At 45.9% G+C, this 27,618-nt stretch overlaps 1 protein-coding gene across 1 annotated transcript in view; it reads left to right on the top strand.

Annotated features, from left to right (window-relative positions):
* PNPLA2 (patatin like phospholipase domain containing 2) overlaps positions 1-21,279 on the top strand; it is a 30,089-nt gene extending 8,810 nt beyond the window's left edge. Inside the window, exons 2-9 of the mRNA XM_069857759.1 lie at positions 7,121-7,353; positions 7,554-7,619; positions 11,594-11,803; positions 12,743-12,803; positions 13,803-13,970; positions 14,404-14,536; positions 15,275-15,397; positions 15,940-21,279. Of these exons, the coding sequence (XP_069713860.1) occupies positions 7,121-7,353; positions 7,554-7,619; positions 11,594-11,803; positions 12,743-12,803; positions 13,803-13,970; positions 14,404-14,536; positions 15,275-15,397; positions 15,940-16,204 (1,259 nt within the window). The 3' untranslated portion in view covers positions 16,205-21,279. The remainder of the gene's footprint in view (positions 1-7,120; positions 7,354-7,553; positions 7,620-11,593; positions 11,804-12,742; positions 12,804-13,802; positions 13,971-14,403; positions 14,537-15,274; positions 15,398-15,939) is intronic.
* The last annotated feature ends 6,339 nt before the right edge of the window (positions 21,280-27,618 follow it).

Raw genomic sequence — 27,618 nt, 5'->3', positions numbered from 1 at the left:
CTGGGGAATTACAATGGAGAAAGATTAGGCTAGCGAGAATTGTTGTGGTTGTGACAGTGTGATCCTGGCTGCCTGCCTGAACTAAGCTGCCTCTTGGCCTTCGTATTGATTGTTTTGCAGTGGCAGCTGTGTTTTCTGGTTTGTGTTGCAAGAGTAAATGCTTCAGTCCTGGCCTCAGAAATAAAGTGAGCCTCAGCTTACAGAACATCAGTTCCCTGGTCAGGCTTTGGTATGCCAACACTACATTAAGTTCACTGGAGATGTTTGTCTTTGAGACATAATCAAGCCTGGCAGCTCTTGTTCCTGTTCTCTCAAAGCCTTGATGTTTCTGTACAAAGCAGAGCAGCCTGCCTTAAGGTGAGGAGGGGATATGAATTATGCATCTGCACTTTGGCTTACATGAGCATCCTACGCTGTAGGTACCAAGGAGTGGACAGGCAGGCGACAGTTGCTGTGGGCTGCCTGATGAGCTGCCTTATGCATGAGGCAAAAATGAGGCAACTCAAAAAGCAGATAGGATTCTTATGCTCCCACATCCAGGATGTGGCAATAGTTCTGGTTCATCTATTAATGGGTATCCAGGGCACACAAAATAACTTTCGTTTGACCCAAAGGGGAAAAGTGGCTCCTTTCAGTTTGGCTTCATTTGAATAGCTAGTGACCAAAAGTTTTTTGCTTTTTTTTTTTTCTCCCCAAATTTTACTTGAAATAGAAAAGTAAACATATTGGGGGCAAACATGTTAAGAGGGAGGCTTCTAACTCTGAAACAGTTTCAGGTGACCTGGATTTACTTAGCTCTTCTTCTGCAGGCTGTCTTGGCACTGTTTGTGTCTAGACTTTGCAGTGATGACCACTGAGAATCTGAGCCAGAAGATGTTGTGGGCAGAGTCCTTCCTTTGACACATCTGTCTCTGGCTGCAAGAGCTGGCCCTGCTTGAAAAGCTGTCCTTTCCTGTCAGTTTTTCCACCTGCCACACCTTTAAGGTCTAAGTAGATCTTGCTTATAGCCTGATAGGGATCCCTAGGAGTTCCTACAATAGGAAATGTATTGGTGCCCTTTACTCTTGAGCAAAGGGAGAGGAAGAACATTGTGTCCTTTGCAAAATCATTTGTTTGTTGAGCTCAGGTTGAATCCCTACACAGAGCCCCTGATGGGGAAGGATTGCCTGCCACAGGGAACAGCCAGTTGTGCAGCAGGGCTGTCTGCAGACTGACTGGGGATGTGTTGTGGGGAGAGTTGTTTGCTGTCTGTGTATCATCCCCCCAAAATAAAAGATTTCTTCCTGTATATTTTATGTGGACCCAAGTTGGCTGAGCTGTTTCTTGTCTGATGGCAAAATACTAAGGGAAGAATCGAGTGAAAACCTTAAAACCCCAGAACAACAAAAATTAAGGAAGATGGAAAAGAACAGCTTGTTTTAGTACATGGTATTTCTCAATATTACTGGGTTGCAGGAAGATGTGTACCAATGTGAAAAGAATTTTAAAAGCCTTTAGAGGCTCCACTGCTAGCTGACATCTCCAGCCTCAAATATTTAAAATAGGGAGATTTTCTGTGTTAAACAGTGGGAATTATACAACTTCTGGCAAGTTGAGGGGTAGGTATCCTTTCCATACCCAGTGTTTTTAGGCACCTGTCTAGGATTTCACACTGAAACTAAAGAGCTATCACCAGCTGTGGAGTACACCTGTCACCTCAAAATGTCTTATAATGCCAGATCATAAGACATTGCTCTTGCTTTATTTCCTGCTGGCGTTAATTTGTCTTTGGTCCCTCCTTTGATACCTATCTGGCCTTACTGATAGGCAGTCAGAGAACATCTTGGATCAAGTTTGTTTAGCACAAATTTGCCTTTGTTCAGCTTAGTTTAGCTGAATATCTGTCTGGTTTAAAAATGAGTGGAAACCAGGTTGTTTCAGTGTGGGTGTGGGAAGAGGACCAGAATTCCACCCAAGCAGTGGAAACTTTCACAAATTGAAATCACTGCCCACAAGAATTGGGGTTATTCTTGGGTCACCAGTGCTTTGCTATGCACTGCTTCTTGGGGTCAGTGGACAGGTGCTTCTTTACAGTATGAGCTACCTGTGAGGAAACATCTGATAAAGTTCTCTTGTCAGTTTTTTTTCTAGATGTCAGCTTGCAGATTTCTGTTTTGGTGCCAATTGCTTATAGCTTTATATTTTCGGCTGGTGACAGGACTGTGTTATAACGGGACTGTATCCTCTCCTGGGAGAGGGCAGATGGGGAAAAGCATGTGCATTGCTTGCTGTCTGTATTTGAAGAAGTGTAGGTGCAGGAGCTGTGTGCTAAGCTGTAGCAGCTTGGGAATTTGTGCCCAGAAAGAACACAGGACAGCTCTCTACCACCTCATTGTTAGAAACTGGCTTTTAGTTCCTCTATGTATGAGGTACGGAAAAAGCTGAAAGAGCAGGGGGCAGGCAACCAAGCTATTTTAAGCTTGAAGGAGGTCATACTAGTACATTTTCTGACTCATCCTGTTCCTAAATTTAAGTCTAGACTGGGTTCTACCAATGGGAAACATGAGAATTCCAGTGATGTTCAGCAACTATCTGAATGGAAAGCACTGTGTGAAGATTGTGGCTGGGGGCTGTTGCAGGGGGCACCTCTGCTGAGCATCATGCGAACATCGCTCCAATAGATAGCTAAGCGGAACCTAAGCAGCTTCAGAATGAGGTCCCTGGCTATGGTACGCAGGAGCAGGCTCCTGTCCTGAAAATCTTGCAGTCAAAATATCTTGGGCATACCATCCCAAACTAACAAGTCATTGGGCTCTTCAGGTGGTGGAGAAATGTCAAACACATCTGCACTTTCTTCTGCTAGCTTGCTTTCTTTCAAAGTTTTTGATGCTAGTGTGTCTGTTCAGTCTGTAGCCTTAGCTGAGTAATGAGACTGAGGAGAGAGCAGCAGTGCCTTGTGTTGCTTTTGTGTGGGAAGGAGCCCATTTGAGTTCTCGTTGGTGCTGAATGAGAAGCAGGGTTAGCAGGGATCAGCACAGTTCCCTGCCTGCTGCATTAGTCCAGGTGAGGTATGGCATCTGCTGTCTGGCATGTGACCTATCTGTCTGTGCCTCCTACCAGCACAGACAGGAGGTGCTGTCTCGGCATCCATCCACTGTCTGTGCCATCCTCTATTCACCATCCCTGTTGGAGAACCTTTCCTGCAAGCCTGCATCCTGTTTACTGCTACAGTAGCTGGGGAACAAGAATGTCCCTGGCAGAGAGTGTGATCTTTGTACCAACATGGAGCTGTTCCAGAGGGAGCTGCAGGGTCATGGGTGGACCATAGTCACAGGAGCTGCTGGGTTGAATGTCCGGAATGCCCCTCTCCCTCTTCAGCCTGCACTGCTCCTATTTTTGTTTGTCTTGGGCTTCCCCCTGCCTTGAAATACTTTGTGTCAGCTGTCCTTTTGCTGGCTGGCAAATGAATATCAGTGTGGTTTAATGTCAGCAGGTGAGCATCATGCTGCCCTTGGTGAAAAAGCCCTGCTGCTGAAGATGTGGGCCTGAAGAGGCCCTTCTTCCCCACTCTTCACTCCCCCTGCCATGCGACATTTAACCTTTGCAATAGTTCTCATCCTTATGCATTTCACAGGCCTGAAGCAGCCTTTCTGTTTTGTCTCAGAGCTCTTAGATGTTGTTAAGGGTCTTCTTAGCAGCCCAGCTGACATCAGCCTTAAGTGACTGTTCTTTAACCCCCTTCCATTTCCAGAGGCAGACCAGCAGCAGGCTGCTGTGGCTGGTGGTGTTTGTGTACAATTGTAAATAGCACATGCTGCTGCTTGAATGCTTTTCAGATTGGAGAAGGGTAGTTCAGGGGATGCAGGGCAGTAAAGACTTAAATACTCATTTATTTTGGAGTCGAGCTTGACTAGTGGGAGTGAAACCCAGTTCTTTAGGTGAATCAATAACCGAATGTGAAGCTAGCTTGATATAGCTTGAAAACAAAATGTAAACTAGTAGCTGCCTTCAGATCTTTTCCCTTGGGTAACAATAACTTGCCCCTTGTAGCTGCTGCAGAAGGATCACAGAATGAACTGGAAGAGATGGAGCAGCTGGCCTCCCTTGTCTAGCAAGAGATGTTTCAGAATGCAACTGTTTGGCGCTCCTTTGTGTCATCACAACTGAAATTCAGATAAGGATGATGGCCCTGCAGAACTTGGGTTGCTGTATAACCACACCCCCTGGGGCAGTGGTAGGGACAGGGAAGAGGAGGGATATGATTTTGCTTATGACAATGGAATATTGCATACATTAATATAATTTCTAGAGGAATATTGGCTTAGTAAATCTGCATGGGGAGAATTGTTGAATTGATCGATTGGGAGAAGAGGGAAATGTTTTCCCAGCAAGCAGTACTAACTGTAAGAGGTTGTGTCTACCCCTTGGTATGTAGCTCAATAAGGGAAATAGAACTTAATTTAGCTTTTTCATGTGACTCTATCCTGAATCACCAGATCAGTCAAAAACGATCAGAAATTTCTTTGTGGACTGAATTTGGCATTGAGCTAGTCCTAGTAATAACAGACAGCTTGTGGCTCAGCTCTGTAGGACTCCTCTGCTCCCTCTGGCAGGCTGCAAGCAGAATTTGAACTGGTTTTCCTGGAATAGCACTTCTGGTAGTAATGGCATTAAAACACTCACCTCTACTCTTTCTTCCCAAATTTATTTCCAAGAGGACTTGTCAGCTGTCATGGATCTAGCTATGTAAACCTGACTCCTTTGGCTGAACCCTCAGCTAGTCTTATTTCCAGGAAAGCTGGTGATGCTGCAGATCACCCTGTGCCTGTCTCTTCCTGCAGAGCTGTTCTGTGCTCAGCTTTGGTGTAAGTGGGCCAGCAAGTCCAACAGAATCAGAGATGCTCTTAAATCAGAATACTTCAGAAGGTCCTGTGTGTATATGTGTATGCACACAGGTGTGTGTGTATATAGAAAAATAAAAACAACCCAGAACAATAAATCCTCAGAAAGTATTCAAAGAATGAACTTGCTGGTTAGCAATAATTCTTATTTCATCCTTTATTCCCCTGCCTTGTTTGGTTGTGAAATGTTGATAGACCAGGCAGCTGCCTGCTGTCTGAACTCCCCTCAAATCCTGAGGCAGTCTGTTTCCTGATGTGGTTGACTTTGCTGTTTTGTTTTTTTTCTTAAGTGTCTTCCAGCTCACATTTTAGCTCAAACAGTTATAAGCTCAATTTGATTGCAGTTGTTTTCAGTATTGCTATTGAATCTTTCTGTGTACTGAAATGCAAAGTCTGAAATTATTGTTCTCTAAACATTATCTCTTGGGTAACACCCCATGCTCCCAGCATGGCTTTTGCTTTCCACACAGGTTGTCTCCATGTGGCTGTACCACCTTCAACACCCACCTTTCCACTGGGTTTTTCTGCTAAACAAGCATCTCACTATAAGGCACTCAGTACAGTGGAGTTTCTTGGGATTGTGTGGTCAAGGTGCTGGGCTGAGATTAATTTGACTTTTTTTTGAGTTTATCGTGCTTTCTTGGTGAGTCTTTTCTTCCCTTATTAGATCTGAAGGCGTATTAATGCTAATTGAGTAAGTAAGAACAGAATTAGACTGCTAAACATTGTTCTAGGACGGACCAAAAGACTGGGGTTATATAGTGCTAAAAATTTGCTTCAGAATGGATAACTTGGATTTTTTAAGTTGCTACCTTGCGTGCCTAAAACCCATGACAGAGTCTCTGGTCATGTTCAAGGGTCCAGTTCAGTGTGTGCTTGAGCTACTGGTGTTGATGGGTTTCCTAAGCATGGAATAGTGTTCCCAGGGAGTGTTGGTGGAAAACATGTCACTGGCACATGTATATTGCAAAAGAGTGGGATATGTCAACATAGCTTTGTGGGTGTTGTTGCTTTTATCTCCCTTACCTTTATTAACCTGGGCCTAACATGGGTTCTTTCATTCTGCTGCCTTCTTCCTGCAATTGCAAAACTGGGTGGAGAGAAAAATGGAGGGATTTTCCAGTTGGCTTGAACTCAGTCTTTCATTGTTCTCCAGGATCTGAACTTCAATTTGATTGGAGAGGAGTCTTAATTTGTGAAAGCATGTCCCTTCTCCTAGTTTCTATAATTCTTCCTCTTGCACGTGTCTTCATGATGCCCCTGGGAGTGCAGTGGTTGGTTGGTACTCAGAGGAACTGTTGTCTTGTATCTCACTATGGCTAGGAGATGTGTTTGGAGGCAGCACTCACTGTGAGCAAAGGGCAGTATGCTGGGTTTTGAGGGTTTGGCTTGGGTTGATGTTTTTTCTCCCATCCCTCCTTTCCCACTGGAAAGCTGTAATGCTCTCGCCAGATTGGACTCCTGGTGACTGAGATAATGGGCTTAGCAGATGCCATCCCTTTTGTGCAAATGGGATGTCTCCTCTCCTCCCAACCCTGCTGGTCACTGTGTGAGAGGGTAAAGCAGGCGTGAGTCCTGCTTACCAACAGGGCCTTGTATAATTCTGTGGAATCAGACATGGACGGAATGGGACATCAAAGACTCTGTAGGTGACACTAAGTCACTGATTCCCTACTGGACCATAGTGTCTGCCTTGCTCACCTGAGATGTGACTGACATTCACAGCAGAGCTGAGATCACTCAGCAGGAAAGCACTAACGTTCCTGTTTTCTGGCAGGTTTTGGTTACAGGCAGATGACTTCCATGTCTGAAAAAAAGACGCTTACTAGAGAAGTTTTATTGGAACACATTTTGTAGTGGATTTAGCCGTAAGCTCAAAAGTGTTAAAACATCTGCCTTGTTTTCTTTGTTAGTCTGTGTTTTCACCAGCCCTGCATTGGGTGGTGAAGCAGGATCTGAGAAAGAATGAGGCTGTAGCCAGATGCATGGGGTCTTCCTTGGCTTTGTGAAACATGGGCAAGATAAGGGTATGTCTTTGCAGTGGAGGAATATGAGGGCCAGGACAGGAGACTTCTGAGACTTCTATAGCACTGCCCACAATAGCTTCATTTTGAGTTACGTATCAAATGGGGAGAAACTTCTGCGTGAAGCTGAGTAAGGCTTTTCTGTGCTTTATGTTGTAAGGGCTAACTTTTTTTTCTTCCTAGGATTTCATGGTGTATTTTTCTCTCTTGTTGCAGGCGAGGCTGGTGCCAGCATTATTAGAGTATCAAAAGAAGCCCGGAAGAGGTTCTTGGGCCCACTCCACCCATCTTTCAACTTGGTGAAGATCATTCGGATCTGCCTGTCCAAGACTGTGCCAGAGAATGGGCATGAGGTTGCAGCGGGACGTTTGGGTATTTCCCTGACACGGGTCTCTGATGGAGAAAATGTCATACTGTCAGATTTCAATTCCAAGGAAGAGCTGATCCAGGTGAATGGAAACTTACTGCAGGGGGCTAGGGAGGAACTACACGCAGCTTTGTTTTGCCTTTATCTCCAATTGTCCTTAGTACTGGAGTATAATTGTCAGCCAGTACACTGGAGTAAATGCCAGTGTGATCTTCCGAGAAGAGCAATACGTTCAATAGGCTTTGATCTGCTTCTTATGTTCTTGACCTCTTTCTCCCTCAGGCCTGTGTCTGCAGCACCTTTATCCCTGTCTACTGTGGGCTGATACCTCCAACCTTGCGTGGAGTGGTAAGTAAGACTCTAAGATGCCCCTATGTTAAATCATACACTGATGAATAAGGAAGCAGATATAGTGGTACTCAGTTTTGGCAGTCTTACTGCCTGTCTGCCGGCAGCGATTATCCTGAAGAGGCATGAGAAATTCTCAAACAAACAGTTTCCAGCAGTGGGTATGCCTTCTTTCCACTGCTGCCTGCAGTTGGCTATAAATGTCTTAAAGATGAGGGGACTTAACATGATAGTAATATATAGCAATCTGGGAAAGCATTGGCTGACCTAGCAGATAGTTCTCCTGGCTCCTTGGTGCAATGCTGTCAGCCACTGAAGTTCCAACCCTCTGCCTGTGGAAAGAATTTGATTTCAGGGTAGGAGTCATAAGTATAGTTCTTCTGCCCGACATTTTTTGTGGGATTTTAATTAGCGGGGCTGAGATCTCATCTCTTTTCTATGGAGTTCTTACTGTCCTTCTTTTGAGAATAATGTTTTTCTGCTTGCTAGAGCTTGCTTTAACATCTTGTCCAAGGCTGTCCAGAGTAATTTATCCCTTCTGCATTTGCATGTTAGAAATGAAAACTTTTGAAAGCTGTGCAGGGCTGGAGCATCTCTGAATATTGTAGACATTAAAGGCCTCAGTTGAGCTTGGACTCCCCTTGTGCTACCTAGGTTAATGCACATATTCAAAAGCAGTTTATTTGCTAACTAAATAATCAAAAGGGAGAGGGAAAACTGCTATTAATGTATGTGTGCCCTTGTTTCCTGTAAGTGACCTGACCAAGATGTGTCAGTCTGTCAGGTGACAGCATCAAATCTCCTTCCAACTGCTGCTTGTGTCCTAAAAGTGAGGTCAGTTTTGCTCCTGCATGATATACAGCTTGGCTGGTTTTGTCTAGTGCAAGAATGTTGGGCAGGCAAATGACCTAGAAGAAACGTTCAATGTCCAGCCCATAGAGAAGTGACAGATCAGTGATGGTTTGGCATTTGCTTACTGACTACAGGCAGGGTTTTTGTCCCACTGATGGTGGTTCTTCCCTGACATCTCTTTGAGGCTAATTGAGGTCACTGTGCATCAGGCCAAATCTCAGAATTCCAAAGCTGTGTACAGCATCAGGATTTCTGGAATGTGCAGCTGTTCTGGCACACTTAGAGATGACTGTGTTGGGATTCCTCATGGGGAAAGGTGGTAAGGGAATACATAAGATGAGGAAATTAATTCCTGTCTCTTCACCAGAAAATGGTGGCTCTTTTTGTCTCTGAAGGGGAGCTGGCAAGAAGAGAGGTTAAAATTAGCTTTGAGTATGATCCTGGAGAGTGGTTTTGAAACCAGACTGCATGGTTCCTAGCAATCCCTGCAATTACTGTATTTGCTGCAGGACAGACTGATAAGCCTGGCATGAGAACCAGTTTTCAAGGCAATGTGTGCGAGGTGTAAAATCCATTTTCTGCTTTCTTCCTTTTTCCAGTGCTCACTTCTCCGAGCTGTGGTAGCCCCATCGGGTGGATGATGAAGTTGGGGAGGGAGGTGTTAAAAAACCCCAGTTTTCACATAGGGAGAAATGCTGACCTGTCAACACATGATCTAGCTGTGAACTGTCTGTGGCACATGGGTGAGAAACTGTTAACAAGGGTCCAAAGGCAAATTATCAGCTTATGTGGGTGAGGGACCCTGTACACAGGAAGACATTAGATAAAGGGATGCAATGGAGCACCCCAGAAAAAAACCCAAGCCTATTGCCAAAAGCTTCTGCTGCTCATGCCTGCAGGCAGCTTGGGGCTCCATCCTGTGGCTCTGGGCTGTTAGGGGCAGAGTGAGTTCTGCTGGAGAGTGGTTAGGCTTGAGTTGCTGGTAGTTCAGGTGAATCCCAACAAGTGGCAGCTGGCATTAGGAAATGGTGATCGACGTTAGCTGGGGAATGGTAGACCGGAGAGCAGGGTCTGCACGTGTATTTCTAGATCTCCATGCAGGGAGAAGGCTTTTCCTGTCAGCAGTACTGCATTATAGTTAAGCCGGCTTTCTGATGGCATCCGTGCACTTCTGCTGCCATCCTCAGGGAAACGTACGTTCCTGCATCCTTAACGCAAAACTAGTGGTGTCTTAGTTCAGTGGCCAGAACAGTTGCCTCTATCTTCTTCAAAAAAAACAGATGCCTGCTTTGCTCTGTCCTCTACCCACTCAGCCTATTGTGATCTCATCCTGCTAAGGGAGTTGGCCAAATATCTCCATCTCTATCTGCACCTGGTCTGGCATTCAGTGTGGCAGCTTTGGGGAGATGATAAAAATGACAGGTTGCTATAATTGCTTTTGCCTTAGGGAAAATTGAAGTCCACTTTAAAGAGCAAGGGTTTCAATTGATTTTTGACACCTCTGTCTAGAAAGCATCCTGTAAGCAAACTGAATGTTCCTGTTTCCAAGAGGGTGTACTTCTCATAGAGTTTAATCCATGCTCTCCTTCCACTTTCTTCACTGCTCAAACCCAGGTGATGCAGGAGTCTCTAACTTGATACTGTGTTGGTGAACAAGACCTGATGTGAGGTTAAAATGCCCTAAGCTATGAGTTAGTGCTGCTGAAGCCTATGACTGTAGTCGGAAACCATCTCCCTTTAACCTGTAGGCTGTACACAGAGGTAGCCCTGAGATCTTTGCCCCCAAGAAACCTGCTGTGCAGTCAACACTGATTCTGTTGCCTTGATGGGAACTGGATTCCTTTAGCTCAATTTCATTGCTTTCAGTGCAAGAGCCTATGAACTGTTCCCAAGGCACAGAGGAGCTGCTGGAAGAGGTCTCTGCCTGTCTGCAATCCAAAGCAAGAGAGAGCAAAGTGCAGAGCACCCTCCAGGCAGAGCAACTGGCATTTTTCTAGGCATCGTTCAGCAAAAGACCGCCAATATTGGTGGTCAGTCTGCCTGTGAGACAAGGCAAACCAAGGTGTAGGATAGAACAGAACACCTTCTCTTCTGATCAGCGTTTCCATGCTGTGCCTGGGTTCAGTTTCTGCCAGCTCAACTCCTAATGCAGCAGAGGGCTGAAAGAGGTGTCGGCAGCTGTTTCTAGAGCTGTGTAGCCCCTGTATGATGATTCCCTTTTGAACACATCCAAAGGGAAGGGTTCAAAGCGGCAAGTGGCAAGATCAACCCTAATATGAAATCAGTAGGACTCTTCTGTGGCAGAGGTTCACGAGGGCTTGAGTTGTTGGTCTGCAAAGGTTTCGGACTTCCTGTTCTTCTGACTTGATCAACATCCCCTTCCTTTTATCTTCTGCATGTTGCTTGCTCTGCCAAAGGCCTGTGATAGGGATTGTCTTGCTCAACTCCTTGTACAAAGAATACATGGAGTATATGCTACAGGGGTTGCCCTTCCTACAAGGGTAGTGCAAATGTGTTTATGGTACATAGGTACAGAACATTCTCTGATAAGAGGGTGCCTGTAAGGAGCAAAACCCCAGTCCCTTGTACTCTGTTATTGTACTACAGCAAGTAGATTTCAATTATGCATGCATGTCTTGGGGTTGCTGCTTGATAAGCCTCCTAGCAACAAATCAGCTGGTTTTACTCTTGGATAACAAGCCTTCTGCCAGTGGAGACTCATGTCTGAGCTTATTCATTTTAAACACAGGTGAAAAGTGCACAGTGTCACACCAACAGTTTAGATCAGTGATAATTTGCACTGCAAAGAGCTGTTTGTGTGTCATTATTTAATCAGATGGCAGTTAAAGCCCACAGATATAAGTCTGCAGTTACACAAGTGAATATTCTGTTCTCATTGAACAGTTGTAAGCAACACACTTGACCATAGGAAGAAAAGCACATAGAAAAAGGAGAATATAGACAACTTAGCTGTGCTATCCCTTGTTTTGACTCCCAGTGCTAGTGAATGCACTCCGTATGATCCCAAGTTGTTGGGACAAATATGAACAGGATCACAGAGTGAAAAAAAGCCACTTGATCAGTTAGGAGAATGAAGAGTGCTTCATTTGTTTTGATTTCAGAGATATGTTGATGGAGGGATTTCTGACAACTTGCCACGATATGAGCTGAAGAACACAATCACAGTGTCTCCATTCTCAGGAGAGAGTGATATCTGTCCACGAGACAGTTCCACAAATATGCATGAGCTGAGAGTCACCAACACAAGCATCCAGTTCAACCTTCGCAATCTTTACCGCCTCTCAAAGGCCCTGTTTCCTCCAGAGCCACAGGTGAGTTTCCTGGCAGTACTAGGACTTGGGGACAGTCAATAGGCACTGGCTATTTCATGCGCTTCAGCAGAAGGTGATTGTAGACACTTTTAGTTTTGTATCTCTTGTTTGTCTGTTTTCAACCTTGACCTTACCAACCTAGTGACTTGGCAGAACATTGACCATCTGCACAAGGTTGTATGGGTGGCTTGGTTTTATTTTGCTACTGGGAGACCTGGAATTTAAGTGGTAGCAGTTGCTTGGAATGTATTCCCATCATGTTGGTCTCTAGAGTAGCATTTGCCAGGAAGTCAGGCTCGCTTGTAAACAAGCATGTATTGGCCATTGGAACCAATGTGCTTTGAATGTTTTAAGGTCGGGGTGGAGCTGTCAGTCTGCAGCCAGCAACTGTCTCCTGAAAAGTGCCAGTAGAGCAGGTGGCACTGCAAATAGCTTTGCATGCTTCTGAGTAAATACAGCTTCAGATAGCACTGGTATTTGGGCATAATAAGCATGCATTCATGTGCTGAATTACTTGTCCAATTTTTTTCCCCACCACCTCCCTAGTCTCAGCTTCTTTATCTGCAAACGCAGTGGGCATTCCTGGCATCTGCTGGGAAGTGTTGTGGGCTGCTTGCCAGAGTGACTTGCAGAAGGCTGCCTGCAGCAGCATCAGCTCTAGATGGGGAAATAAAGTGGCTGCAACTCTAAACCTGTACTTAGATAGGATTCCAGGTGCTCCCATCCAATGTAGATTGTCCTGATTCCCATATCTAATGCATTCATATTATCCCTCACATTCCTGCTTAAAGCCTAGGAAGAGCTTGCAAGGATGAGACTTGTCTTTGGGGTAGCTCAGGAGTCAGGAGAATTCCCCTAAAGCCAATGTTGAGCTGGGTATTTGACACGTTCAGCCAGACAATCTCCAAATGACTTACTCTTGCCTTCTTCTGCCCAAAGGTGCTGCGGGATATGTGCAAGCAGGGCTATCGGGATGCACTGCACTTCCTGAAAAAGAATGGTAAGGTTCTGGGTGTTTGTTGGGGTGCGCTGACTTACCTCTTCTGTGCCAAGCTTGATGGCTTGGCTTTGAGGGTGCTCAGTGGTGCATATGAAAGGTCTAAGGGCAGAAGTAAGCTGTGCCTCAGCTATTGGAATATGGAATTTCCATTAAGTAGTCTATTTTAGCACTTCAGGAAGCAGAGGCTGAAGTGTACACCTTTCTAGTGCAATGCGGAAGGACTCTAACCACTCTGACAGCAGAGTGGTGGTTTTGACACAACTGAGAGGTGAAGCTACTCTAGCATGAGCTCAGTGCTGTACTAACACAGTTGTTAGCCACCAGTGCTGTCTGGACTCCTTGCAAATACTCTGCTTGTTTTTACGTGCAGCTATAGTATGTCTGATGTGCCACAACGGTGCAGAGTACAGTTATGCCCTCAGCAGCCCCAAGTGCCTGGTGGTGTGACACTACTGTTTCACTCTCCTACAATGCAAGTGCTGGACTTCCTTGTCTCCACCTGTTGTAGCAGGTTGCTTGTTTGATGCCACCTAGTGTCAATTTACATCAGATCGAGCACATTTTTTTTTGCTGTGATGTGTACCTTACTGGGATAAAAGCAGTCATGCAGCTGTGTTTGTGGATTAAGCTGTGGGAGGGAAATCTTGCCTGCAAGGTCAGTGGCTGCTGGATTATAGCAACAAAACATTGCCAAACAGCATCCTGTGGTACTTAAGAGGGGAAAAACAGGATTTCTGTTGGGGAAAGAAAAGATGATCTTAGAACAACAGTGTTTCTAATTCATTGTGGTAAGAATAACTATAGATGTAAGCTAAATAGGCTGGGTATGATGTCTTTCTGTCTGAGGAGGGGTTAAGGTGAAGTGAGGACTAACACTCTAAAGGCCAGGCAAGGCAGAGCAGCTAGTTTGTATCATCATAGAATCACCAGGTTGGAAAAGGCTTCTTGGATCATAGAGTCCAACCATAATCATCCGTATGGTATGACTTACATTCTCAGGTCTCCTGCATCGTCCAAGTCCTGCCCATCCTCTCCTTGCCATAGAACCGCCCCCAGGTGAGAAGAAAGAAGAAGAAACAGAAGCTGAGGACCAGCCACAGGACAATACTGCCCTTGCTGTTGTTGAAGAGCACATTTTTGAACACTTGCCTCCCAAACTGAATCAAGGTATAATCCAAAGGGAGAGAGCCCAGGCAATCTTCCTGTGCTGCCTGACCTGCTTCAGAGCATTGATGGGATGTGTGGGTGTTGCTTGTGGCTGGGCTCAGGCCCCATCTAAGGATTGAATTGGCACCCTCTGATGGTTAAATGGAATTGAGGCCTCTTAGATAAAATTGTGGCTTGCCCTGTGGAGACTTGACTGGGAGAGGTTCATGCATTTGACAGTGTTCTGCATGGTAAGGAGAGGAGGAAATCTTGTTGCTTGCCCCTTTGGGAGTCTAAAGCTAAAAGCTGCTGTTTTCAGCTTTGTTCAGATAATTACTACCTTGAGCAATACTCCTTAAGAAGTGGAGACCTCAGACCCGGTAACTCCTGGGGTGTGGCAAGCAAAGGGATAGCCCTGTTGCAGGCATTCAGCTGTGTTCTCTTCTGCCTTCAGCTCTTCTGGAGGCTTGTGCTGAAAGAAGAAGCTTCTTGACTGGCATCACCAACATGCTGCCTATACGTGTGGCCACGGCAATGATGGTCCCCTACATGCTGCCTCTGGAGTCTGCAGTTTCATTCACTGTCAGGTAGGCCTCTGGCTGGTTCCCTCAGTGGTGGTCTTCCTAGTGCAGCAAAATGTTTGATGTAATTGGTGGAGCATGAATGAACAGAGACTTGGAGCCTCTCTAACTCTGCAGTGTCAATGTTCCTGGGGAAAGCGTTCTTGCTGCATACCAGATGTAGAAAAAATCCCAAAGCGTCTCCTACCATCGTATGTCATTTAGCTGCAGCCAATAATTCCACCTTGAAGGAAGATGACTGTGTGATGGAATTTGCCCTGGAAAACGTTGATAAGTCTTGGACGGGAGAGAGACTTCTGAACTGGAAGTGCAGGGGTGAATGTAGGAACCACACAAGAAGTGGTTTCCCTCTGGAGTTGGGGATATAGTAGTCCCAGCCATTTCCAGCTCTACACTTAAATGGCTGGGAAGATGGGTTTGTCAGACTTGTTCTGAGTACAAAGTACCCTATGAAAAGTTTCTGGAAGGAAATAGTTTGTGGTAGGAAAGGCTTAGGGAAACTTTCCAAATCTGAAAATGGATGAAAAATAGGGAAAGTGAAAATGCAAAATGTAAAGAATGAGTTCCCGGGCTGTTATAGTCCTTCACAGCTTCTCCCTCTTAATTCTAGGAATGGAAGTGTAAATGACTCTTTATGCATTTGTCACTAAAAATAAGTAACCATTGACAGGAGGCAGAACTGGCGTTTTTTCCATCCTGTCCTTTCTGCGGCCCAGCTAATGGTTGTCGCCTGTCTCTTCCCAGGTTGCTGGAATGGCTCCCAGATATTCCTGAGGATATTAGATGGATGAGGGAGCAGATGACTGAAATCTGCAACTATCTTGTGAAGAAAGCCAAGAAGAAACTAGGCAGCCATCTCTCAGCCAGGTATGGTTGTTTTCCTCCACAGCACTGTTCTCAAGGACCCCTCCATTTCGCCTTTCACCTCTACAGACTTTATTCCATTGGAGCAAAGCAAGTAAGGCACAAATTGACCGGAAGTATTTACTGCCCACTCTAAATTGCAAATCTGATCCATCATTTCTTGCCTTCGTTAATTGTTGGATAGTACATGGTTTCCTTCCTTCTTCCCATTACAGGGCAGACCCTGTAATGGAGCTGTCACTATAGCAATAGGGCAGATGATGTAGATCAAATTAAAACAACATGCTAGCTTATTCCATGCTCTCTGTAGAACAGAGGTGCTTGTCTGTGTGGCATTTGCTGACCCAGCATTCCAAGAGGTACTTCTACTCAAATAATGTTTGAGAGATGGGGGCGGGGTGTGTGTGGAATGGGCAGACACAGGATTCTACCTAAGATCATGCAGTCAAGGGTAGAATAAAATGCTCTGTGGTTCTAGAGCTCTGGTCTGGTGACCTGCTCAAGTCTACCATATACTGATTTTTTGCATGTGTTTTGCCTTTCAGGCTTTACTATCACTTTGAGATTGGAAGGCCACAGAGCCTCCCAATTCCTTCTGCACCAGCTTGTGGTGAAGCACTGCCCATGTGGATGAGAAGCAACCGTTCTGTGTCTGATGTCATGATGAAGTGGGAGGAGTACCAGAGGCAGCTCATGCTGGGCTTACTCTGCATCAACGTGGACATGCAGGCCTCCCTCTTCCCTCGGGAAGGGTTTCAGATAAAGCTTCCATCTCTAGACTGTGCAAAAGAGTGCCTGCCACTCTTCTGAGCCTGCTGCTGTGAGGGGATGAGGGTGGGTGTGAAGGGAAGTGGACATAGGGTGGGACAAGTCTCATCTCTAAGCAGCAGGCTGCCCTGTGCTCATGAGTATGCTGCGAAGAGGGTTTCCCCAGGATGAAGACTGGTGAATTTGACTGTAGCCATTTCTTGTCCACTGGGCCAGGCAAGGGCTCTCCCTGTTCAAAGACACATGTGGGCTGATACTTTGCTCTAGATTTGCGTTGAGGCTTAACCATTGTCTGTGGCCAGGCTGATGCTGACCCAGCTGGGCTCTCTCAAATAATGCACTTTGCATTGCCGTTGGCTTTTTACCACCAAATAATCAGGACACAGATGACACTGAAGTTCATACAGCTTTTAGCTTCCTTTGCTTTTAAAGCATGAGTCTTGTTTTCTCTTAAGCAATCTGACATCCCTTGGTTCTTTGTGCTACTGAAAGATGAAGTAGCCTCTTGCCAAACCAATTTTTCTCATGGCTTCCAAATCTCCTCTTGACTTTCTTCTTTGCTGAAGCCCTGTCTTTTTCTCTGTCCCTTAACTGCATCCTCATGGGAAGCCAGAGCTGGCCCTGCTGCAGACTGCACTGGGACTGCAGAGATAGAAAGTGTATGTATTTACCCTGATCACGTTATTGTGGTCTCTCTCTTTTTGATTTTTGTCTTTGGAACTGCTGCAGCTTGAACTTGGAGTGCTAAGTGAGTCATTGAGCTTATTCTAAAGAAGTAATTTTGACAATTTTTTTCCAGGGAAACCTGTTGAATTTGAGGCTCCATTTCTGTCACTGTGAATGGAATTAGTGTGGGGTTGCCCTGGAAAAGCTCTGCCTGACTGTCTTGGGGTCAGCTTAGCAGCTGAAGCAATGTGAAGTGCTTGTAGGAAGGTGAAATTGTGCAGAGCATGTTAGTTTGAGTGGCCTGGGTGGAGGATCACAATAGGTGCTGGGGAAGCAGCTGGCTCTGTCAGGGGTTGAGCCTTGCTCCTTAAGGGACTGCAGCTCAAGGAAATTCCATGTGGATTATACAGAAGGGATCTCCTGCCAAACTGGGGCTTGGCTCCATCTTTTCCTTAAAAGAGTTGGGACATTGGGGCTTTGGAGTAAGAAGGATTTAGGCCTGTAGCTAAACCAGCCTCACGGCTTGCATGTCTCAGTGTGGCTTACAAGTACAGCTCTGCACCTGGAAACAGTAGGAATATGAGAAGTGGAAGTGAAGTTGGTGCACATGCAGCCTGCTTGGAATTGGCTGCTCTTATCTTGTCTCTTAAAACACCAGAGCTAGTGGGTCTGCAGCAGGGCAGGACACTGCCTTTTCAGTGGTGGTCTGGTTTTGACTTGCTGTGCAGAAGTGTAAACTCTGCTCCTCACAGGGTGAGGCATGGCTTCCTGCGGGGATTGCACATAAGTCTTCATAGTATGAGACAAACCCAGCTCCTGGTGTCTTTCTGCAGCATGTCTGGCTGCATGAGGACTCTTCTACGTCTCCTAGCCCAACCAGTATGTAACTAGCCAAAGCAAATGTGAGCTGGACAGGGTATCTGAAGCTGATTTACGTAGCTTCTATGTGGAATAGCAGTTTATAATACTCGTTCGCACCTTTAGGAAGGGAAAATAGCCCCCCAAATTCTACTAATAGCTGGAGAAAGTAGTGGATCTGCATGATCACATCTATGTGAGCAATGTGGGTGAGGTGATGGGTGCTGTTTCCTACCAGCACAATTGTGCACTGGGTGTGGGTTTGAATGTTTGTGGTGGAGGCTGTGATAAGCATCAGGACTTTTCTGCAGTGGCCGCTGCAGGCTGGGAGGTAAAACTGGGCAGCTGTGGTGCCTGTCAACTGCCCAGGAGATGTCAGTGCAAATATGGACTTGTGACTTAAACATATTGCTCCACTGGCCTTCCTGGCTGTAATCTAGCAAGTGCCCACATAACTTATGAAGCAGGCCTGCACTTACGCAGTCAGATTTAGTCTTAAATTTTGCATGGTTAAGGCAATTGGGGAACAGGGCAGTCGCTACAGGAAGAGAAAAAATTGGAGGGTTCTGAAAACAGAATAGGAATATTGGGTTATAAAAGAAGTCAAGCTTGTGATTGTCAGAAGCCTGTGGAAAAGGCTTATTGCTAGATGGAATCCAACTCTAATCAAAGGGAACCAGCAACAAGCTACTGTCAGTTGGTGGGAGCAGGATGAATTTGATAATTAGAATTATAATCTGTGTCCAGTTGTCCTCATAACATGCACTTCAGCTCTGCAAGAGTCCCAACCCTTACCACTTCAAAGTTAAGTCCTCATGCCATGACACAAAACCAGCTCCTGATATATTTTCCTTTGATAAAAGATTCTGTGGTTTGGAGTGGGATTTTATTTCCATTGCTTTGGGGTACCTTGTTTGAGGGAGTGGCATAGGCACAGCTTTGTTTTCCAGATACATATCTCTTGTCCCTAATGCACACAGAGCAATTGGCAAGAACATAGATATTTACTGCAAAATGCTGTGCTTAGAAGCAGTTGCCATTTTGACTCTGCCTTGTTTGTGTTAATATATGGGTGGGGAAAATGATGCAACTATTTTTAATCTCTTCTTCCTGCACTGGTAAAACCACTGAGTGATTAAGTAAGCCACTAAGCTGTGAAACAAAATTCTTTTGGCATCAGAGTGCCCTAAGAAACTCCAGCTTGGTATCCTTATACCCTGGATCTCTGTTCTCCTTACATCAGAACTGACTGGGATGGTGCCACTGTCTTCTAGTGCTCTGGTCCCGAAGGCTTGCTGGTTCTGGTCCATGCATTTCAAGAGACTAACTGCTGTGCCTGGTAAAAGGCCTGAGTTTCATTTGTTTCACCTCATCTGTATTTAGTTTATGTTAACCTCTGAAAGAGTAGGGTTTGTCCACTTCAAACTGTAACCACAAACCAAAGCCTGGCTTTATATTTAAAGGTCTTAACTCTTCAGGGAGGAAACCACTGTTTTCCCTATGCTAACTTGCAGGGCGTGAATGGATACTGGGAAAGTACCACTCTTTATTAACCCTTTCTTTGCCTGCATGTATTCCCCAGGTGATGCGATAGCTGTTGTGTTAACTGTTTGGCTTTATAGATTTAAGTTCTGATAAAGAACCTGCAGATGTGCCAGAAAATACTCAAACTACCCTCCTTCCTTAAGAGAAGTTTCATGCATTTGCTTGAAATTCTTGCTACTCAACCATCACAGGTTGCAAAGGATTGAGAAAGTAGGGAAGATCTTCCCCACTGATGCAGAAAAAGGGCTGTGGCTGCTTTTTAAGAGTAGCTTTTTGTTATGCAGTGCTACCTTGTCTAGATCAGACCTCACTTCGAAAACCCTGGAAACCTTGTGGTAGGCTCTAAATTGGATATGGAGTGGTTTATTGTAATAATGCTAAACTGGAACTCTTCAAGTCTTTGTTCTGCCTGTACCTTGTGGCATGTGTTGTTATCAGGGCAGCAGTTACTAATTAATCTACATTTGTCAAGTTAATAGGAACAAAGTTATCTGTAGCAACTAGTCCTTTCAGCAAAATGTGTAGCTGGGCAGCCCAGCAGGTATTGCCAGGGCCTGCCTGCTCTCCAGTATGTGGTGGCTGGGAGATCAAGTTCCTGGACCTAAAATCCATCTTGCAGTCCATGTCCAGTTGTCCTTATGACATCCGCTTCAGCTCTGCCAGAGTCCTAACCCTTGTCATTTCTACTGTTTCGCATAAAGGTTCTGTGCATTTTTTTTCCTCCTCCTTCCTTTGGTGCAGATACTACTTTGCTACTTTTAACAAGACTAATGGTGAGCTTGTGCATCTAACCAGCCTCTAGCCTATATAACGCTTTAGAGTTGGTTTATGTTGTGTACAACAGTCTGTATCCATGGCGTACTCTGTAAGCCACTAGGTGTGATACATTGGATTTGGTTTGCTGCCTACCCTACTGATAATACTGTTGGCAAGCTGAATTTCAAGGCATAAGAGAAAATATTTCACTTCTGACCACTATAGGACCTAGGAATTGTTTTCTCATGACCTTTTGGAGGGCTGTGTACATGCAATGTTCAGACCAGAGAATAAAAGGTCTGCTGATTTGCTAGCACTGTGGTGTCCCTAGTACTTATTGTAGATTTCCAAGTGGTTTTTGTCCATTAAAAAAAAAAAAATAAATCTAGTACTGCCCTCCTTCCTCTGGGAGAAGAGATCTCACTTTTGCCAAATTGGTTGTGGGAGAAATACCTGAAACTGTGTTTCCCTTAGGGGTCCATTTCTGCTAAATGCATGCTGGATGTGGTGGGTGGCAAGGCTGAGAATTGCCAAAGTTAGAGGGCCTTACCAACAGTTATCTTAAACTTTGTTTAATCTTCCCCTTAATGAGAGAACGGACCATCTCAGCTGGCTGCCATGTCAGGCAGTTCATTTGTGCCAAACGCCCTGTGCCTTGACAGTGGGCTCTGGCTGGCCTGCCCACCCTCTATGTCCCTGTAGTGTCTGCCCTTCAAATGTAGCAGTACTTCCTCCCTCCTCCTCTTCCTCCTTCCCCTTGCCTACTCTTGGGACATTGCTCTGTTTCCAGTCTGCAGGTAGCTCCACTAGGACAGTTTGTGTTCACTTCAATGTGTGGATCCACATCAGCCCTCCTGCACAGGGTGGAGAAACCCCTAGTTCCAAACAGAAGACTTAAAATTGTAACTCTGAAATAAATACCTCTTTCTTCTGTTTTTTTTTTTTTTTTAATTGCTCTTGAAAACAGTATCTAAACCACCACTTTGAGCTTTGTGTGTCACGGGACTCTGCTACTGTCACTAAATCTGAGAAGACCTTTAAGCACACAACATGTGTGGAGATCCTGTGGAAATCACTGATGTCAGAGCAGCAACTCCACCAGCAATAGCATATTCAAGTCATGTATTTACACAGCAATGTCACTAAGTAGTGTTCACAGTCACTTTAAAAGTTCAGTATTAAATAATTGTTAATGCTTTTTTTCTGTTTCTATTTTCTAATGTTTTGCTGAAGGAAATGTAACTATTTATTTTGGCAGAAGTATACCTTTTAATAAAAACTTTCTCACTGTATTTACCTGACTCGGGTAGGTTGCTTGCTTTGTCATTTAAAGGTTTATTAAATATTTTTGAACGTGCTGCACCATGTGGGTTTGTTTTGCTGGGCCCTATGCTGTTGCCCATTCAAAATCTTCTTGGGGTAAACGTACAGAGCATATTATGAACGGGGCATTGATGCAGAGGTGAAAAATGGGGCGTTTGGCTCAGTTCTGACTTCTTCAAGCCCTAGTGCCCAAAATGATACTGCTCTGTTTTTTGGGGGGCTTCTGCTGCAGATCCTGGTTTCCAAGAAGGAACTGAGCACTGTCTTCTGGGTGTGCTTGGCATCTGTGAAAGGGCTGGTAAAAAAAAATGCACTAATTTGGGGGCAACTTTTGGTGAAATCGAACACTCTCTGTTCCCCAGGGGGCAGAGGAGCTGGTGCTGGCTCTTGTTGCATCCCAAGGGATCTCTAGTGTGAATGGGAAGCCTAGAAGTGCAGGGTTGGGGCTGCTGTGACCTTTTATTTTCCTGCTTTTTGATAGCAGTGAAGTCTAGAGAAACCACTTTTTTTTTGATGCTATTGCGGGACAGGTGCACTGCTCTGCCTTTAATTATGCGCTGTAATTAACGCAGTGAGCGTTATACAGTGAGCGGCTCCATCACCCCCAGCAGCAGCAAAGCCCAAACGTCCTAGCTTGGATCATAGAATAGTTTGGGTTGGAAGGGACCTTAAAGACCATCTCAGGCTTCCCCCAGGCTCCGTGCAACCTGGCCCCGAACAGCCCCAGGGATGGGGCAGCCGCGGCTTCCCTGGGCGACCCGTGCCGGTGCCTCAGAGCTCTCCTGGGGAAGAACTTATTCTGAAGGTACTCGCCGAGCGCTCCCCGCTTCCACGGGCGGGGGGAGCACCGGGCTCGGCCCGCGCCTCCCGCCGCTTCGGCCGCGCGTTTCCGGGCGGCTCCGCCTCTGCCGGCGCGGGGCGGCGGGGCAGCCGCGTCCCCCGGGAGCCGGACCCGCCGCCCCTTCCACCTTCTCCCCTCGCCGCTCTCGCGTCCGGGGGCTTCGGTCTCGCCTGCTGGACCTGAACGTAGGCGCTTTGTTTGCCCCCCTTTCTTTTTTACCGTCCTCCGTTGGGTGAGTGTCGGTGCTCGCCGCGCCCCGGGTGCGCAGCGAAGGTGCCGAGGCTCCCCGCGGCCGCGCAGCGCTGCCGCTGCTTCTCCTGGGCAGCGACGAGACCCCGGAGTTCTCGGTGTCCCGCGGCCGCAGCGCCTTTAACGTCCCGTGCGCTCGGGACGCGCTGCAGCGACCGTGTCGGAGCTCGGTCCTGCCCGCAGGGCTTCCCGAAAGCGGCCGAGGGGGGAAGCAGCGCGGGGAGCGGGCGGGGGGGTAACCCCGGCTCTGGCGTGACCAGCAGGTCCATGGAGGTTATTCTCCCTCTGTACTCGGCACTGGAGAGACCGCTCCTTGAAGCCTGTGTTCAGTTCTGGGCCCCTCACCACAAGAAGGATGTTGAGGCTCTGGAACGAGTCCAGAGAAGAACAACAAAGCTGGTGAAGGGACTGGAGAACAGGCCTTATGAGGAGCGGCTGAGAGAGCTGGGGTTGTTTAGCCTGGAGAAGAGGAGGCTGAGGGGAGACCTCACTGCTCTCTATAACTACCTGAAAGGAGGTTGTGGAGAGGAGGGTGCTGGCCTCTTCTGCCAAGTGACAGGGGACAGGACAAGAGGGAATGGCCTCAAGCTCTGCCAGGGGGATTTAGGCTGGACATTAGGAAAAAATATTTCACAGAAAGGGTCATTGGGCACTGGCAGAGGCTGCCCAGGGAGGTGGTTGAGTCACCTTCCCTGGAGGTGTTTAAGGCACGGGTGGATGAGGCGCTGAGCGGCATGGTTTAGTGTTTGATAGGAACGGTTGGACTCGAGGATCCGGTGGGTCTCTTCCAACCTGGTTATTCTGTGATTCTATGATCTCAGCAGAGTGGTAACTTATAGCCTTCCCTTACCTAGGTTCAGGGACAACTGCATCTTATTTCTCATCTTCTATTTTTCATCTTTATTTCTGAGGATTGTATAAACGTGAATATAGAGATGAATATATATACACATCTACTGAGGGCTGTCAGAATTGCTTTGATAGATCAAACAGATAATCACTCTAGTCTGTCTCTTGCCAGTTCAGGGGAGGCTCTGAGAAGCTTTGATGGGATGAAGTGGAGGAATTCTCTCTTTGCTAGGGCTTCCTCCTACACAGAGACATGCGTGAGGGCCGAGACATAAAGTTTTAGGATCCTCTATAAGACCTCTCTTGTCTCTGAAGCTACCTTGCTGGACAAACAATGTTATTCTTCAGAGCATCACTTTTTTCTTGGCCTGTGCTGAGGCAAGCTGAGCTGGGTAGCATAAACTGTCTAATTGGAAAGTCTGCTTGGCTGCTTTGTCCCCATTAAATAGGAAGATTTCTCCCCCCACCCCAATTTGATGCACCTAATTAATCAAGACTCTACCATTTACTGCTCTGAAGGTTGCATTATAAAGGAGTACTCGGTGTCTTTAGCAGCACGCAGGCGCTGCTTGGGGTCTGCGTGACTGCCGGGCAGCCTCAGAGAACAAACTGATGGGATGAAGGCAATTGACAGTCCCATAGATCGTATGGACACAGCTCCATGCACAATGTTCTTCATGGTCATAGAGCTTTGCAGATATTGATCCTTATGTATAATAAACTAGGTTTGGTTTTATGTAACCTACGTGTTACTTGCTGTCTAAATCTTTGATTTGATAAGGCTGCTCTGGGGACCAAATCCTCCCACCTCTCCTCACCTGCTTGCAGGAGCTTGTCTCCAATTTAAATACAGCAACAAGAAAACTTCAGCTGCAGCAAATGTGTTGTCTTCCACTGAGCAGAGCAGCATCTTCCCTGTTCCTGCCAGATGCCTTTGCTTACTGTCCATAAAAACTCTGAGGTGAAAATACTTGGTTTACTTTGAATGTCTGAATCTCAGGATGATGATCCATTTTGTTCTTCATCAATAGAGCCGAATTGCAACAACTAGTAGGACTTTCTGTCCTTTGCTGCTGTGTATCTCTTGAGGCGTGGATAGCCCTGAATGGGAGACACTGTTGATATTCTGGTTACCCCTCTTAATATTTTTCTAGTGGTGTTCTCTTTTCCCCATCTGCATCCTAAAGCTTTAATTTCTTGTCTGATACTGAGGGGGATTTCCTTATCCATGGACCTAGTTGCACATGTTGCTAAGCAAAGATGACCTCTGCAGCTGTGCAGAGAGCACTGTGGTGGATTCTGTATGTGTTCCCTGAGTGCTGCTGCTGGGGCAAGGAGTACAGTGTGCTCTTCTCAGGCCATATATTCAAAAGATTTGCCAGCCCTAAGCTTTTAAAAACCATCAGCCAGCCACAGATTTAAAAAAACAAACCAAACCAGAAATTGCCAAAGAATGATGTAGTTTTTGTTTGGGTTTTTTTGTTTGTTTGTTTTGTTTTTTTAAATTATATTCTTAATTTGCTTTCTTCTGCTGATTTATGATTGTCTTGGAGATTTCTGCATGTCTGTATAAGCTGCCAGGAATGTTTGAATCTCAGTATTTCACTTGACCGCAGGACTTAGGGACCTCAAGTAGGGTAGCAAATGTTGTGAGCTTTTGGGGGAAATGATACCAAAGCTTAGGTTAATAGTTGTTGTAGGTTGTGGTGCTGTGAACTTTGAAATGAAGTCTGGAGCTGTGGTCAGTTTTCTTGTGCTTTGTCCAGGTTGGGGTAACATGATTGGGAAACCTGATTGTGGACTTAACAAACAAATGTTTTTCTCTTAACCATGTGTCTTACACAGAGCACTAAAGCAGAAAGAAATGTGTCTTGTGCTCTTAGGGGCTGTGACTTTAATCGTTGGTTTGTTTTAGAGGAAACGGGATATGGTACAATGCTCTGGAAGGATACAGTGCTCTCATCTGGTTGGCATAACTGGAGGAAGATCTGTCAAGTAATAAGATTGAGAGGAAAGAGGCTTGTAACTTCCCTTAGTTCTGTCTAGTGAAGTGTGTGATTGCAGTTAATTCAGTAGAGATGTCACCTGAAGGAGGAGTTGTTGTTCCTGTTTCTGTAGTTTTAATCTCTGTGCTGGTACAAGACTTTGTATCACTTTTCTACACCAGTTAATGGATTGCCTGATTCAGAAGAATGTTTGAGGATTACATACACCTGAAAGCACTGCAAAAAGATTTGTGTTGCTCTGAGGATGGCAGGGGCCTCTAAAAATGAGCCCCGAACCTCCTGACATCTGCTGTGGTGATCCTGGCAGGTGCAAAGATGTCACTGTTCACAGTACATGATGTATCAAGCACTGAGGCAACCTGCATTTCTGAAGAGGGGAAGAGAGTATGGGTGAGGGAAGAGCTCCTAAGACCTCTCTTGCAGCTATTTGAAAGAATTAGCCTTTACCACGTGTGCTGGATGGGGACTAAAGCAATGCATTGAAGGCTTGAAAAATATGGAGTCCACTTGTATCTGTGCAATCAAAATAACAGTGTCTAGCTGTTTACTGCTTACTAGCTCAAGCTCTTAAAAAGAATAACAAGCAGGATATCTTCAGACCTTAGGAGTAGAACTGGTAGCAGTGTGGTGTTAAGAATAAAATTGTGGAATGTCTAAATATGTCATTTAGGCTATGCAAAGCAAACCTTTTGGGAAAAAGTCCAGCTATATCTGGGCATAATTAGGTGAGTCCAGCCTCTGGAAAAGGAGGGTTAGGAGCAGATTGTAGGCTTGCAGACTAGCTGCAAGCCCTTGGCTGGGCATAGCAGGAACTTGGGAGAGGTTCAGGTGTGGGGAGGCACATCTAACGTGCAGTGAAGGAAAACCTAATGGCCCTCACTGTTATTGTAGCTGATTATTTCTCCATCTCATTCAGCAAAACATCTCTGAATAAGAGGAGTGCTTTTACCTGCCTCAGTTTCCCCTGTGTAAAATGAAGAGGATGCAACTGAGCTCATCTCCAGGTGGGAATTTAAGCTGTAGGTGACCTGTAGGTTGACAGCATGACGGATGTTGAATTCTTCTCTCTTCAGACAAATAGTCCGACTCCTTGTAAAATAAAACTGACTGGCTTATCGACAAGGACTAGCATGGCTGCACTCTGTCTAGGGAAGGTGAGCTGTACGCCTGTGCTAGCAACTGAGGTGAAGGTGAGATGGCATGTTTAAATATTGCTGAGCCTTATTTTCCCCATAATGCTTGCTTGTGCACTAAATGCCTGGTTGGTTGTGGGGTGGGACAGGCAGGCCAGCAGAGCCATTCTGATCTGGTGTAAATCGCTGGCCTCAGCCTTGCTCCCTTCCTTGGCAAGTGCAGAGCTGCTGTGCTTTGCCTAAGAAGGAAGATGAGCATCATGGTTGTGTAGATAAGGTAAAGCATGACCAAAACCTTGTTACTCTTTGCAGTTGTAGCTAGATGCTGTCTGGGATTTGTGCAGCTCCAAGGAAGGGCCAGGCATTGCCTCTGTGGAGAGGGTTGCAGAGCCTCTGTAAAACATGGAGACTTGATGCTGCAGCCCAAAAGGGAAGGTGGTTTCACCCCAAGGGACGATGGCAACAGGGGCTTGAGGAGCGTGAGTGAAGAAACAGCTTTGCAGTAGCCCTGTGGACACAAAGACTTCTGCTGTGTGTTCCTGTTCCACAAGCAGCTCCATCAGCTCAGTGCCCTATGAGAAAGGCTGTGTGGGTGTCCTGGTGTTTATCAGGGCTGAAGACCTATTTAGCAGCAGAGCTGCCAGAGTCTCTCTCTTCACCTGTCAGGTTTTTGAAGTTCTAAGGTGTCTGTTGTCCTGCACTGTGCGTGTGAGATCACAGGAACGAGGAAAAGAATTGAGATTTATTGGAGGGATAAAGGACATATCTGGATATCCCCACAAATAAACATGTTTCTTCCATTGCATGCTTTGCTCCTGTGCTTGAGAGCTGCCTACCCACCTCCTTACCCTCTTTGCCTCTTAAAGGAGTTTGCAAGATCTACTTTTCCTCCCACCCAGACAGATAGGCAGAGGAGTAATCCTCTGCTCTGATACGGATGCACAAATCCCTTTGATTTAATGTGCTTCCATGGCACAAACCCAGTCTTTTGCTTCCCATGCAAATCTGGTTGCTCAGTTGAAGCAGCTAAATGCAAATGAAGCGCTTGTAGCTGTCCTCTCTGGGAACAGTGGTGTGGGCTTTATGAAAAGTGTGCAGATAGCATGGAGAGCAGAGCAATACACAGATTTGTGCTGAAGAGAGGTCAGCATGGCTGTGGCTCATTTGGAACCTGTTTCTGGACTTGTGAGGTGTGATACAAGGCAGGGGAATATTTGAGGCTGTCATTAT

Source organism: Phaenicophaeus curvirostris, chromosome 5 (genome assembly GCF_032191515.1).
Source record: "Phaenicophaeus curvirostris isolate KB17595 chromosome 5, BPBGC_Pcur_1.0, whole genome shotgun sequence".
Lineage (NCBI taxonomy): Eukaryota > Metazoa > Chordata > Aves > Cuculiformes > Cuculidae > Phaenicophaeus > Phaenicophaeus curvirostris.
This window is presented reverse-complemented; position numbering and strand designations above follow the sequence as displayed.